Source organism: Trachypithecus francoisi, unplaced genomic scaffold (assembly GCF_009764315.1).
Source record: "Trachypithecus francoisi isolate TF-2019V2 unplaced genomic scaffold, Tfra_2.0 Lachesis_group11, whole genome shotgun sequence".
Classification (NCBI taxonomy): domain Eukaryota; kingdom Metazoa; phylum Chordata; class Mammalia; order Primates; family Cercopithecidae; genus Trachypithecus; species Trachypithecus francoisi.
The window spans coordinates 45,377,734-45,389,761 of NW_022681456.1; the positions used below are offsets into that span (position 1 = coordinate 45,377,734).

At 35.8% G+C, this 12,028-nt stretch overlaps 1 protein-coding gene across 3 annotated transcripts in view; it reads right to left on the reverse strand.

Annotated features, from left to right (window-relative positions):
- Positions 1-12,028, reverse strand: part of TMTC3 (transmembrane O-mannosyltransferase targeting cadherins 3) — a 55,927-nt gene that overhangs the window by 19,985 nt on the left and 23,914 nt on the right. For all 3 annotated transcript variants that reach the window (XM_033221121.1, XM_033221123.1, XM_033221122.1), the window contains exons 8-10: positions 7,029-7,177; positions 5,048-5,168; positions 3,442-3,553 (exon numbers count right to left, since the gene is read on the reverse strand). In XM_033221121.1, the coding sequence (XP_033077012.1) occupies positions 3,442-3,553; positions 5,048-5,168; positions 7,029-7,177 (382 nt within the window). The remainder of the gene's footprint in view (positions 1-3,441; positions 3,554-5,047; positions 5,169-7,028; positions 7,178-12,028) is intronic.

A 12,028-nucleotide genomic window follows, 5' to 3' on the forward strand; every position in this document is an offset into this window, starting at 1 on the left:
TGCACTCTCTCGATGGCTGCTGCACTCTCTCATTGGTGGTGCTGAGCTGTGAGGTCTCCTAGCTGCACTATCAGGCAAAATACCTGTGTTGGCATACCTCTCTCATCTGTCACTCAGCCAGTGTCTGTAGGACACACTTGGCAACCTCCTTTCCTGGCTCCAGTGAAAATAATGCCATCAATATTTACCAGCTCGTATTTACTGAATATACATTATTGCCTAGAAACTGGCCCAAGTCTTATATAACCAGTATTTAACATAATCCATACAAAAGAATGGAGATATTATTACTTCAAATTTATAGACAGAAAACTTAAAGAGTGACTGAACTAAATTTGAGAAAAGGTGTGATGCCAGAGTCAAAACTTTTAACTAAACATCACACTAGTTGTCCCTTTTAACCTTATCCTGGTTACTGTCTTGCCCCATCTAAACTATCTAATTCTAAACATACAGTAAAATAACATGTCATTTCACCTGTCAAACCCATCTAGGAAGAATACAGCTTAAAAAAACATGGAATAAGCCAAGAAACCTCTAGATGCCACATTCAATGTTTCTAAGTTTAAATGCTTTATTCATAACACATTATAATAAACTGGTTTACTTGTTTTCCTATCCCATGGCTTATTATTAATAGAAACAGCAATTCTGAAAGTGTGATAGTGAAGTCAAACTGAAGAAGAAAGGTTAAACAAATATCTCAAAAACAGCAATTAGTGACAATTGACAATGAGCGGGAAAATCATTTAAAAACTGAGTGTCTATATCTGCAACATCCTGTGATAGGCACACTAGTCACTAGACAAAACTGAATGTGTACACAACTCCCCACACACTTAACTTAGTATTTACAACAATGCTGTGAGACAGATTTCTAAAATAGATCCCATTTTAGAAACAAGCAAGAAGACTCTGAGAGGCCTAAGCAGCATCTCAGTTTCAAAGCCCTTGTGTGCCTGATAATCAAAGATGGCTGCTTCTCTAAAAAATTCCTAGAATCTAATTAATCCATGCATTGTACATCTCAAGACTTAAGAAAGTAATGAATTAAAATATTTAGTGACTGCTGACTGCGCATAGGACCCTACTTGATGATGCAGGGGTACAAAAATGAATCAGATATTCCTGCTACCCCAAGGAAGCTCCACAGTTTAAACAAGTATTTTAAATAAATTTGTATTTAAAATAAAATATAGCACTAAATAGAAAATTACAAATATAGGAAAGATACAGAGGAAGTTAAGGGGTTTTACAGATGAGAACTATTTGCTTATAGGTGGAAAGATAGGAAGAGTTTTAGAAGTCACTGGAAAATGGGAGGAAAGGGAGAAGGGAGAAATTCTAATCTCAAGGAAGAAAATAAAGGCAAAGAAGTAAGGAAGTACAGGACATTAATCCCATATCCCAAGAAAAACTAAACTACATGAAGGTCTAACGGAGATAAAACTGAAAGGCTAGATCATCAGTTATATTTTCACAACTTTTTCTTCACCTTTCTCAAAATGAAACTTAGCTTTGTTTTGGAGACATGGTTACCTTTAGCCCTTTCAAGTGGTGACTGTGTTCTTTTCTATCCTTTGTGACACTGGGCCTGGAGGAAAAACAGATAGATACCTTCTTCCTTGATCCATGTTGCCATTTTTGGACAATTCTCTCTCCTTTTACCATACTCATCTCTGATTGTAATTTAACTCTATTATCTACTATTCCTATTAGTGTTGTAGTCACCAATTCCTGGATCACAGACTCTGGCTCCCTGTTGCTTTCTCTAACATTAGATTTGTCAAAATTCTTAATGATTTAGTGATTTCATAATCCATTTAGACATTAATCTTTGAATACTGTGGTCTTGATGACCTTTTTTTCCAAATGATTTTCACCTCCTTTCTACCTTAGCCAGTTAGTGCAATGGTCATAGTTGTACTTACTAGAAGAAAACAATAGTGTCCGACATGCTGCACCCCTTCAAGGATATTTAGTAATGCGTGGAGGTTTCTTTTTGGTCATCACTCTGAATGGAAAATAATGATGGCATTTGGTGGATGGGGCCACGTCTGGTACACCTCCTGTAATATAGTTCTACACTAAAAATGCCAACAGTTCTCCTATCGAAAAATACTGCTGCTCTAGCTATATCCTACTCAGATATCAACAATTCCTCAGATCCACTGATCTTGTTACCTTTCCTCCATCCCTCATCCTCTCTCGCATCCCTTCTAAACCAGCTTAAGATTTGGTGGCTCATCATTTATTCACTCCTTAAACCCTTTCTTGATTAGTAATACACAACTGACAAAACTTTAATCCTATTTAACATAATTTTCCATGTGTATGCCATCACCATTATAGCTAAAAAGTTGCAAGAGAAAAACACGTAACCATACTAACTTTTTTTTTTTTTTTGGAGACGGAGTGTCACTGTGTCACCCAGACTGGAGTGCAGTGGTGCAACCTTGGCTCGCTGCAACCTCTGCCTCCCAGGCTCCAGCAATTCTTGTGCCTCAGTCACCCAAGTAGCTGGGATTACAGGCAGTCACCACAGTGCCTGGCTAATCTGTGTATTTTTAGTAGAGATGGGGTTTTACCATGTTGCCCAAGTTGGTCTCAAACTCCTGACCTCAAGTGATCTGCCCACCTTGGCCTCCCAAAGTGCTGGGATTACAGACTTGAGGCACTGCTTCTGGCCCAAACTGGCTTAAAAAATAACGGCAAAACCCTCTTATTTTACCATCCTTTCTTGACCCCATTCCCAGCACTGCCACCATTTCTTATCAACACCCTTCAAAAGAGTTTTCTATATGAACTGTATCCAATTATTCTTTAACCAGTCTCTTAAGCTCACTACCATCAGGCTTTTGTACCCATCATTCCATCAAAATTGCTTATTCATATCCATGCCATCCAACAACTTTATGTTAAGAAAAAAACCCATAAATGTTTTTGTTTGTTTTGAGACAGAGTCTCACTCTGTCACCCAGGCTGGAGTGCAGTGGTATCATCATGTGATCATAGCTCACTGCAGCCTTGAACTCCTGGGCTCAAGGAATCCTCCTACCTGAGCCTCCCAAGTAGCCGAGATTGCATGCCCACACTACCATGCCTGGCTAATTTTTTAATTTTTATTTTGTAGAGACAGGATCTTGCTTTGTTGCCCAGGCTGGTCATGAACTCCTGGGCTCAACTGACCCTCCTATGTCAGCCTCCCGAAGTGCTGGGAATACAGGTGTGAACTATCAGGGAATACAGATACTGAATACAGGTATCAGTCTGATATTAAGTGGCTAGTACATGTAATCCAATTCAAAATAAGCAAGCACTGAACTCTAGTATTCAAGTCACTTAGAATAAAGCTAGTAAATAAACTCTATCTTATTTTCCCCAAGGATAATCAAAACATTAAAAATAAAATTCATGAATTTATTAGTTAATAATGCTTACCTGGCTGAACATGGGTAGCCTGTAGGAAGTATTTCAAAGCTCTCTCAAAGTTCTTTTCATTTTCCAGAGCATGACCCACATTATTCCATAATTTGGCATTATTTTTATTTACCTTAAATACAAGCACAGATAGAAATAAGTTACAATTAAAAAAATATGACTCCAGTTCATACAAATATTTATTTGGTATACTATTAAGAAAATAATGTTCTACGGAAATGTCTCTGGGGATGACACAGGAGTGAAATAAAGACTGCTTCACCAAATTTACTCTCCCTGCACTTGAACACTAACATACTAAAACCATAACAGTCTTATTTCATTCATGTTATATGTTAACATTTTACTGAAAATGTTATTTGATGAAACCACAGTGATGTTTCAAAACTTCTGCTCTACCATTTGTATTTTTAGGAGCAAAAGCACTGGAACATGAGAATATGTTTAAATGTTGCACTGATGACTTATTTTTAGACTTGACATATTTAAAGTTATTTATGTAGTCCATTATATGGTAACAGAAACCCTGAGATTAAAGCTCTGAGTCAATCTGTGTTTTCAAAGTTCACAGATTGCCGTGGTGTTCTTGCAGATAGATGATACCTAGCCAAGGAACTAATTGCAGTGGTTGTGGCTACAGGTTCCAACCACTGTTCTGGGAGTGAGTACAAGCAAAACTCTGGAAAATTATGGGGCTCCACTGGTATCCTAGGAGTATGGTTTAATAAGCATAGTAATGAGGTCTCACTTGTTGGCAGACTTCTGAGCTGGGAGAGAGAGTAGAGTTACTGAGTTGTATAAGAAGAGAGTCATCTGATCTTAAGTAGATGTGGAATCAAGAAGTCACACAGACTACTGGAATGAGGCGGCAATTCAATAAAGCTAAACAACGAAGAGTTAAGAAATAGTCCAAAGGAAGTAAAAATTCAGGTATCTGAAGAGGGGTACTGGTAAGGGAGAGCTTGAAAACATCTTTGCTGATAACCTTTAAAGAAAACAGATTTTTGTTTTTTAAAAGACCTTTTTCCAATTTATAAGGTACATTCTACAGGACAATCTTATGTCCTTCCTTTCTGCCAATGCTTATCTTTCTGATAGTATTGTAACCACTGGTTATTTTCCACATCGTTGGTTACCCTTTTTTTTTTTTTTTTTGCTGTGCATTTTATTTTATTGAATTGATGCCATCAATTATAAAACTCACCATTATTTTAAGTACCATTAAGAAAGAAAAAAGGCCACTAATTTAAGATGCTTTTCATTCTAAGACTTATTTGATTTCAGAGATATAAAAAAGGAAAAAAATGAGCACCTTTAGAACTAATGAAATATAGTATTCTGATTTAAACATTGTGTCATTTGAGCTTCCAATAACTGTATAGCATTTAGGGAATTATCATATATGCTTTGGGCATATAGCTAAGTATTATTCAGAGCATTTGGTTATGGCATATATTAAACAACAAATTATTTTCATTAATCTTTTAGTGAAGTACTTAATCTTGACTGTTAAATGTCTAATTCAAAACAAAGTTAAAACAGCTTAGAAATTGTTCCAAGAAATCACTGATGACATACTTTCCTGTCATTCTGAACAACACTTTACCTTCAAGGCTGACATAAACAAAGTATATTCAGACTCCCAATCCCAATTTCTGTGGAATGTTTTCAAGGAATGAGTGAGTATCACCATAGACAGACAAATCCAGGATAGCTTTTTAAACACACTGTTTAAGAGAAAAAAAGCAAAACAAAAAAAAAATTGTCTTCATCACCAAAAGCATTTTACGTTTTAGAACAGAGGTAAGAAGTATCTTAAATGCTCCTAAAATGTCAGATGTGAATTTATTCTAATTCGTTCTAATGATCACCCAACTTTAGAGGACACAACACCAAAAAAATTAAACATTGTGAATATGACCTTCCAGTCAACTGCATTATATATGCTAATATTGGCTATATTTCAAAAGTTCTGTTTAAATTAAATGATTATAGATGGATAAAACCAATTTTTAAATGTGACTTTTTACATTTACAGTCCTTTGTGCCATTTTCTACAACTGAGTATTCTTAACTGAGTTTAGAAAGGTTTGGTCAACCTTACCACTGGTCACATTTGAAAATGTTTTGCTTACAATTTATACCAAGACTATCATGATATTCTTTATTTCTCTACTGTAAAGCTAGAACTGTCTATTAAAAGGCATAGTAAAAGTGACTCTTCATTAAACAGAGGCAAATTACTTATACAACTTTAGGTTAATTATTTGAAGGCTCAATTCCTCACCTATAATCTTTATGATCTTGTTTAGTATTAATAGTCTCTGAGTCTGTGTTTTTGTTCCTATAACATGGTTTAATTTCTTTCATTTTGATAGATCCACTTAACTAGGACACATGAGTATGGATGAGAAAGAACATGGTCATTAGAAGCAGTCAGATGTAAATCTGAAACAAGACTGTTATTTACTAGCTGTGTGATCTTGGGTAATATGGCTTCAATGTTCACATCTGCCAAATAGACTTAAGAAGTGTCAAGATTAAATGAGAAAACCAATCTAAAGTGTTTATCATGGTCCTTGGTACATGGCAGGTTCAAAAATGGGTAGTGATTATAAATGGATATATGGGTAGAAGCTAAGAGAAAAGGTTTGGTAGATGGCAATAAAAAATTGCAGACATGGATGAGATTATCTGTGGAACACATGCAGTGTGAAAAAAGTGGCTATGAGACTTTGAAAAATGTAAATATTCAAAGAGCAGGTACAGCCAGAAGAATTAATCAAGAGAAACACTTTTTACAGACACTAGGGAAATGAATTTTAAATTAAAAGAGCTGACTTAGTTTAGCTACTAAGAGGTACTTTGTTGTATGTTTAAGGGTGAAGTGGAGAGAAGTCAGAATTCTGTGGGGTGAGGGGTGACTAGAAAATGGGAAAGTGAAAGAAGTGACTATTTCTTTTTTAAGTTGCAAATTCAAAGTTAATATTATTACATCAGTATTACTTGACCTTTAACAATTTGCTTGATTTGATAATTTTAGTGCCACAGCTTAAGTATACAATGAGATAATAACTATAACAATGATAATTCCTAAGCATATATAGTGTGACTATGCTGTTCCTTAACTGTTAGTCTGAGGCAACTAGGATACAAAGATTATAATGAAGATAGTGATGATAGCAAGAAATTACAGATTGCTTACCATATGAATTTTATATATATTAACTCAATACGACTCACTTAAGTAGGATGACTATTATCTTAGTTCACTGAATATGGAAGTGGCAATGGTCATTTGTGACTTTATTCTCAGTAACATCCTTGTTTTCATTTGGGTCTGACTCAAAGTTTGTTCTGTCTCAGGCTGTAAAATCAAATTGCATAAATATGGGGAAGAACACAGAATAAGTAGGTGCCGTGGAGCTTTCCTAACTTGTCTTACAAGACAAATGTGGAGATTAAGGAGATGAAAAACCAAAAGATACAAAAGCATGACTTAGAAAACTGAACTAAATACTTAAATTTTAAAATGTGTCACACTTAATTCCATAGTAAGCATTACATGAACTGACATTTAAATTCACCTTTTTGTTGATATTTTCTGCCATCCATGAGCTACCAAAATACAGAATCCCATGCTGGGAACATATAATACTCGCTCGGCAACAACAAATCCAACTGGAAAAAAAAGGTTCGATGCAGGAATAAATGGTAATGCCATTAAACAAAGCGCCTACAAAAAAAAAAAAAAAAAGATTTAATAATTTATAATAAATTAAGAAATATATGGGCATCTGATACTCGAATTCAAATATTTTATCATTTAATTTGAATAGTGTACTGGTAAATTATTTTTAATAATACTGTGAAGAATATTAATTTAAACATAAAGAAGGCAACTTAGGCATTAACAAACATCAGGATGTATGTAAGCAAGGTGAAATGGAAATCTTGAATTCTAGAAGTTATAATTACAGGGTATCTATGAACTTTCTTCGAAAACAAGATTTCTAGGTGTGCTTAGGAGTGATTACTCCTTGAAATTAAAATCTAAACCATTACAGCATTTTAAATATGAGAAGCATAATTAGCTATATCTCACTGGTTTTCTGTAAAGAATATGCTTGTGTAGTAAAATATAAAAACTTTAATTAATGTAAATATTCACATCTTTAAGCAAAAATTAAACGATAAAGGTTCATCCAGTTAAATAAAAAGTGGAAGTACTTTTTGAAATTGTATCTAAAATAACACACTCAAACAACTCAATCGTAAGAAAACAACCCAATTTAAAAAATGGGCAAAGGAGCTAAATAGATATTCCTCAGAAGACAACATGCCAATGGCCAACAAGTATATAAATGTTCAACATCACTATCATTAGGGAAGTGAAAATTAAAACCACAATGAGATATCATCTCACACCTGTAAGAATGGCTATTATCAAAAAGGCAAAAGATAACAAATGTTGGCAAGAACGTAAAGGAAACACTTGCACAGTGTTAGTAGGATGTAATTTAGCATTGCCATTAGGCAAACAGTATGGAGACTCCTCAAAAAATTAAAAATAGAACTACCACGTGATCCAGCATCCTCACTACTGGGTATAGATCCAAAGGAAATTAAATCAGTATGTTGAAGAGAGATCTGACCTCCCCTGTTCATTGCAGCATTATTCAATTTACAATAGCCAAGATATGGGAACAAACTAAGTATCCATCAACAGATTACTGGATGAAAAAAATGTGGTATATATACACTTTGGAATACTATTTAGCCTTAAAATAGAGGAAATCCTGTCATTTTGACATGGATAAAACCGGAGGACACCATGTTAATAGAAATCAGTCAGCCACAGAAATACAAATAACACATGATCTCACTTGTATGTAGAATTTGTAAAAGTTGAACTCACAGAAGTAGAGTAAATGGTCACCAGGGTTGGAGGGAGAAGGATGTGGAAAGGTTGGTAAAAGGCATAAAACTTCAGTTAGGAGGAATATAAATTAAACAAATAAACATTTTAGACATCTAACTATGTGCATGTGGTAAAAATAAGATGATAATGAAATATGCTAATAGGTTTTTCAACAAATCAAAACCACAAAGGCTGATTAAAAAAAAGCTAAACATGTCAATTTTTACAACTTTACTACTTTAAGGAACCGCATGATATTGGAAACTGAGGGAACGAAATCAGGTGTTGTTCAGACAAGACAGAAGACTACTGTACCTTAGCATTACTTCACATAACATCCTGAAAGGTTAAATATATTTAACTAGAAGCTTGGTGTATGCATAAAAATAAAACTGCCCCCCTTTAAATCAAGTCTTTCATTCTATAAGAATTTCTAAAATTATTGATATAACACTGAACAATGAAATGAAACATCATAAAAATGTTTAGATTTCTTACCATTCTGAAAATGGGATGACATGTGGTTTCCACATTATACACCCACAAAACACTAGCACATAAATAGCTTGTGAAGGAAATAAGTTTGGTCACTTTTAGGAAATCTGTTTCTATGGACATCTGCTTCCATATTTTGTTACCGTGATTTGTTTTATAGTACCTAATTGAATAAACAAGTTAAACCTTTAGCTTCACAAGTTTGAGACTCTTCTAATGGGCTAAGATGAAAGAATGTCTTTTTTTTCTATTTGACTTAATTTGTGAAATACAGAGGTATATACATTGAAAAAAACACTCTCTCCACAAATGTTCACACATTAATGATTTGTAATAAGGCAACACTGAATCTGAGGAAAATCACTACCATCAAACTGGTCACCATCATACCAATTTGTAGGTCTGACACTTCAGTTTTTTAAATCAAAAAGGTAAGAACAACTAAGAGTACTTAGAATTCACTTTCCATTTCCCAGAGATGCTTGACAAAAAATGTGAAACAGATAAAGTTCCTGAATACATATGTAGTTCATTGAAAAAAAATTTTACTTATTAATTCATGGCCGCCCTAAGGCAATTTCATTTGAAGAAATTAAGTGTTAAATTCACCCAAAAGTGTATTGCAGACTGATGCATAACCTATACAAAAAAAAAAAAAAAAAAAAACTCTCAGGAAAAATCTATAGGTTCTCTAATGAGTAACTTATTCACAAGTCCTAATATGCTCTCTAATAATGTATGTCAACCTAGTTAACTATCACTATCTTTTAATTTCCTTCTTCCAGTAATATAAACTGTCCTTAAATGTTAGGATATTAGTAGAAAGAGCAAAGAGTTCAAGACAAATCTGCTTTACTTCTCATTTCCTACATAAGGCAAACCACTCAGTCGCCTCAAGAGTCTTTCTTTCTTTTCTTCTTCTTTTTTTTTTTTTTTTGACAGGGTCTTGTCTGTCATGCAGGATAGATACAGTATAGTGGCATGATCATAGTCTACTTGCATCCCTGAACTCTTGGGCTCAAGCAATCCTCCTGCCTCAGCTTCCCAAGCACCTAGGACTATAGGTATGCACTACCATGCCTGGCTAATTAAAAAAAAAAAAAAAAAAAAATTAGAGATGGGTTCTCACTGTCTTGCCTAGGCTTGTCTCAAACTCCTGGCCATTTCTGTCTCCCAAGGCACTGGGATTACAGGCATGAGCCACTGAACCCAGTTAGTTCTTTACAAACAAAATGGGGATTAATAACGACTTACATTTTGCTGTTGACAAATATATGACATCTTATCTAATAAGTGCATAAGATGGTATCTGGTCCTTGGTAGGTACTCCTTTGTTCTACTTACCCCTTCCAGAGATCTTCAGAAAATATCACCATAAAAAAATAGCACATTTATTAGGACTATACCGAAAGTAAAGTTATGCTTAAGGTCACAGCTGTTCCATTTTTATATGCATTTTAAATTGTTTACATTACATGCACCATTATTTTATTTGCTGAAACCTTAATTCCCCTAATTCTCCTTTTTTTAAACTTTCTTTTAGCAAAACTCCAGCTTTGGATGTATTCTACCATTTATTTCTTTTGTCTGTATTTATCAGAGTGGCAATGCGCTGCTAGAGAAAGTCCCTAAGCTGAATAGATTAATACTATCATAAAAGCATGAGCATCAAGTTCAAATTTATCCTTAAGACTGTTTAGAATTTCTAGGTTTCTCTGGAAAGTCCCACTCTTTTTTTTTTTTTTTGAGACAGAGTCTCGCTCTGTCGCCCAGGCTGGAGTGCAGTGGCCGGATCTCAGCTCACTGCAAGCTCCGCCTCCCGGGTTCACGCCATTCTCCTGCCTCAGCCTCCCGAGTAGCTGGGACTACAGGCACCCGCCACCTCGCCCGGCTAGTTTTTTGTATTTTTTAGTAGAGACGGGGTTTCACCGTGTTAGCCAGGAGAGTCTTGATCTTGTGACCTCGTGATCCACCCGTCTCGGCCTCCCAAAGTGCTGGGATTACAGGCTTGAGCCACTGCGCCTGGCCTCTTTTTTTTTTTTTTTGAGACCGAGTCTCCCTCTGTCACCCAGGCTGGAGTGCAGTGGCCGGATCTCAGCTTACTGGAAGCTCCACCTCCCGGGTTTACGCCATGCTCCTGCCTCAGCCTCCCGAGTAGCTGGGACTATAGGCGCCCGCCACCTCGCCTGGCTAGTTTTTTGTATTTTTTAGTAGAGACGGGGTTTCACCGTGTTAGCCAGGATGGTCTCAATCTCCTGACCTCGTGATCCGCCCGTCTTGGTCTCCCAAAGTGCTGGGATTACAGGCTTGAGCCACCGCGCCCGGCCAAAAGTTCCACTCTTCTTGACTGCTTTGAATCTTCATTACTTTTCTCAAACTGTTGACTCATGCCACTTTTAGCAGGCAACTACATTTCCTAATTTACAGGGAAAGCTAAAGCCATAAAACAAGAATTTCTTCAATTTCCTGCTGCTAAACCTACTAACATCCACATTCATTTTCTTTCTTCTTCTAGCATAAGGGGTGTCTCTTCTATCTCAGGCCAAACCTGTGCTCCCTATCTCCTGCTCCTCATAAACTTCACGAACAATTATCCGTTCTCTAATTTATTAACCACTTTCTAATCAACTGTATTCTTCCTATCTATATTTAAACATGCTCTCGTCTCTCCAGCCTTAAACATCTTTAACAATACATCTTTTAAGCTACCTTCCCTATTCGTTACATACCTCAGGTACAAAACAAGTTCCCATGATCTTAGGAAAGATTTTGTTGCCATAGTATCAAGTAGCCTGCTTAACTAATCAACTTAAGTCCACCACTTAACCAATCAACATTTCAACTTAATAAATATGTTCCTGCAAGCCAACCCATCAGGGATATCCACATTCTTCTAAAAGTCAGCTGAGGAGTAGCTGAGTACTCCAATAAAAATGCTTCTATATGCCAACCAATCAACAATATCTCCCTGACATCACTCCCTCCTACCTCTGAAGGTCTACCAATGCCAGATCTCAATGCTTCCCCCAAGCCCTACCTAAGATTAGCAGTCTGTTATACTTGAAACCACTGCCTGACCAGCATAGTCTTCCCTTACTTAGGTAGGAAATAAATCAAGTTTATCCCATCCTTTGAAACAGTCAAAGTTAACTTATTCCTACAGGTTATCTA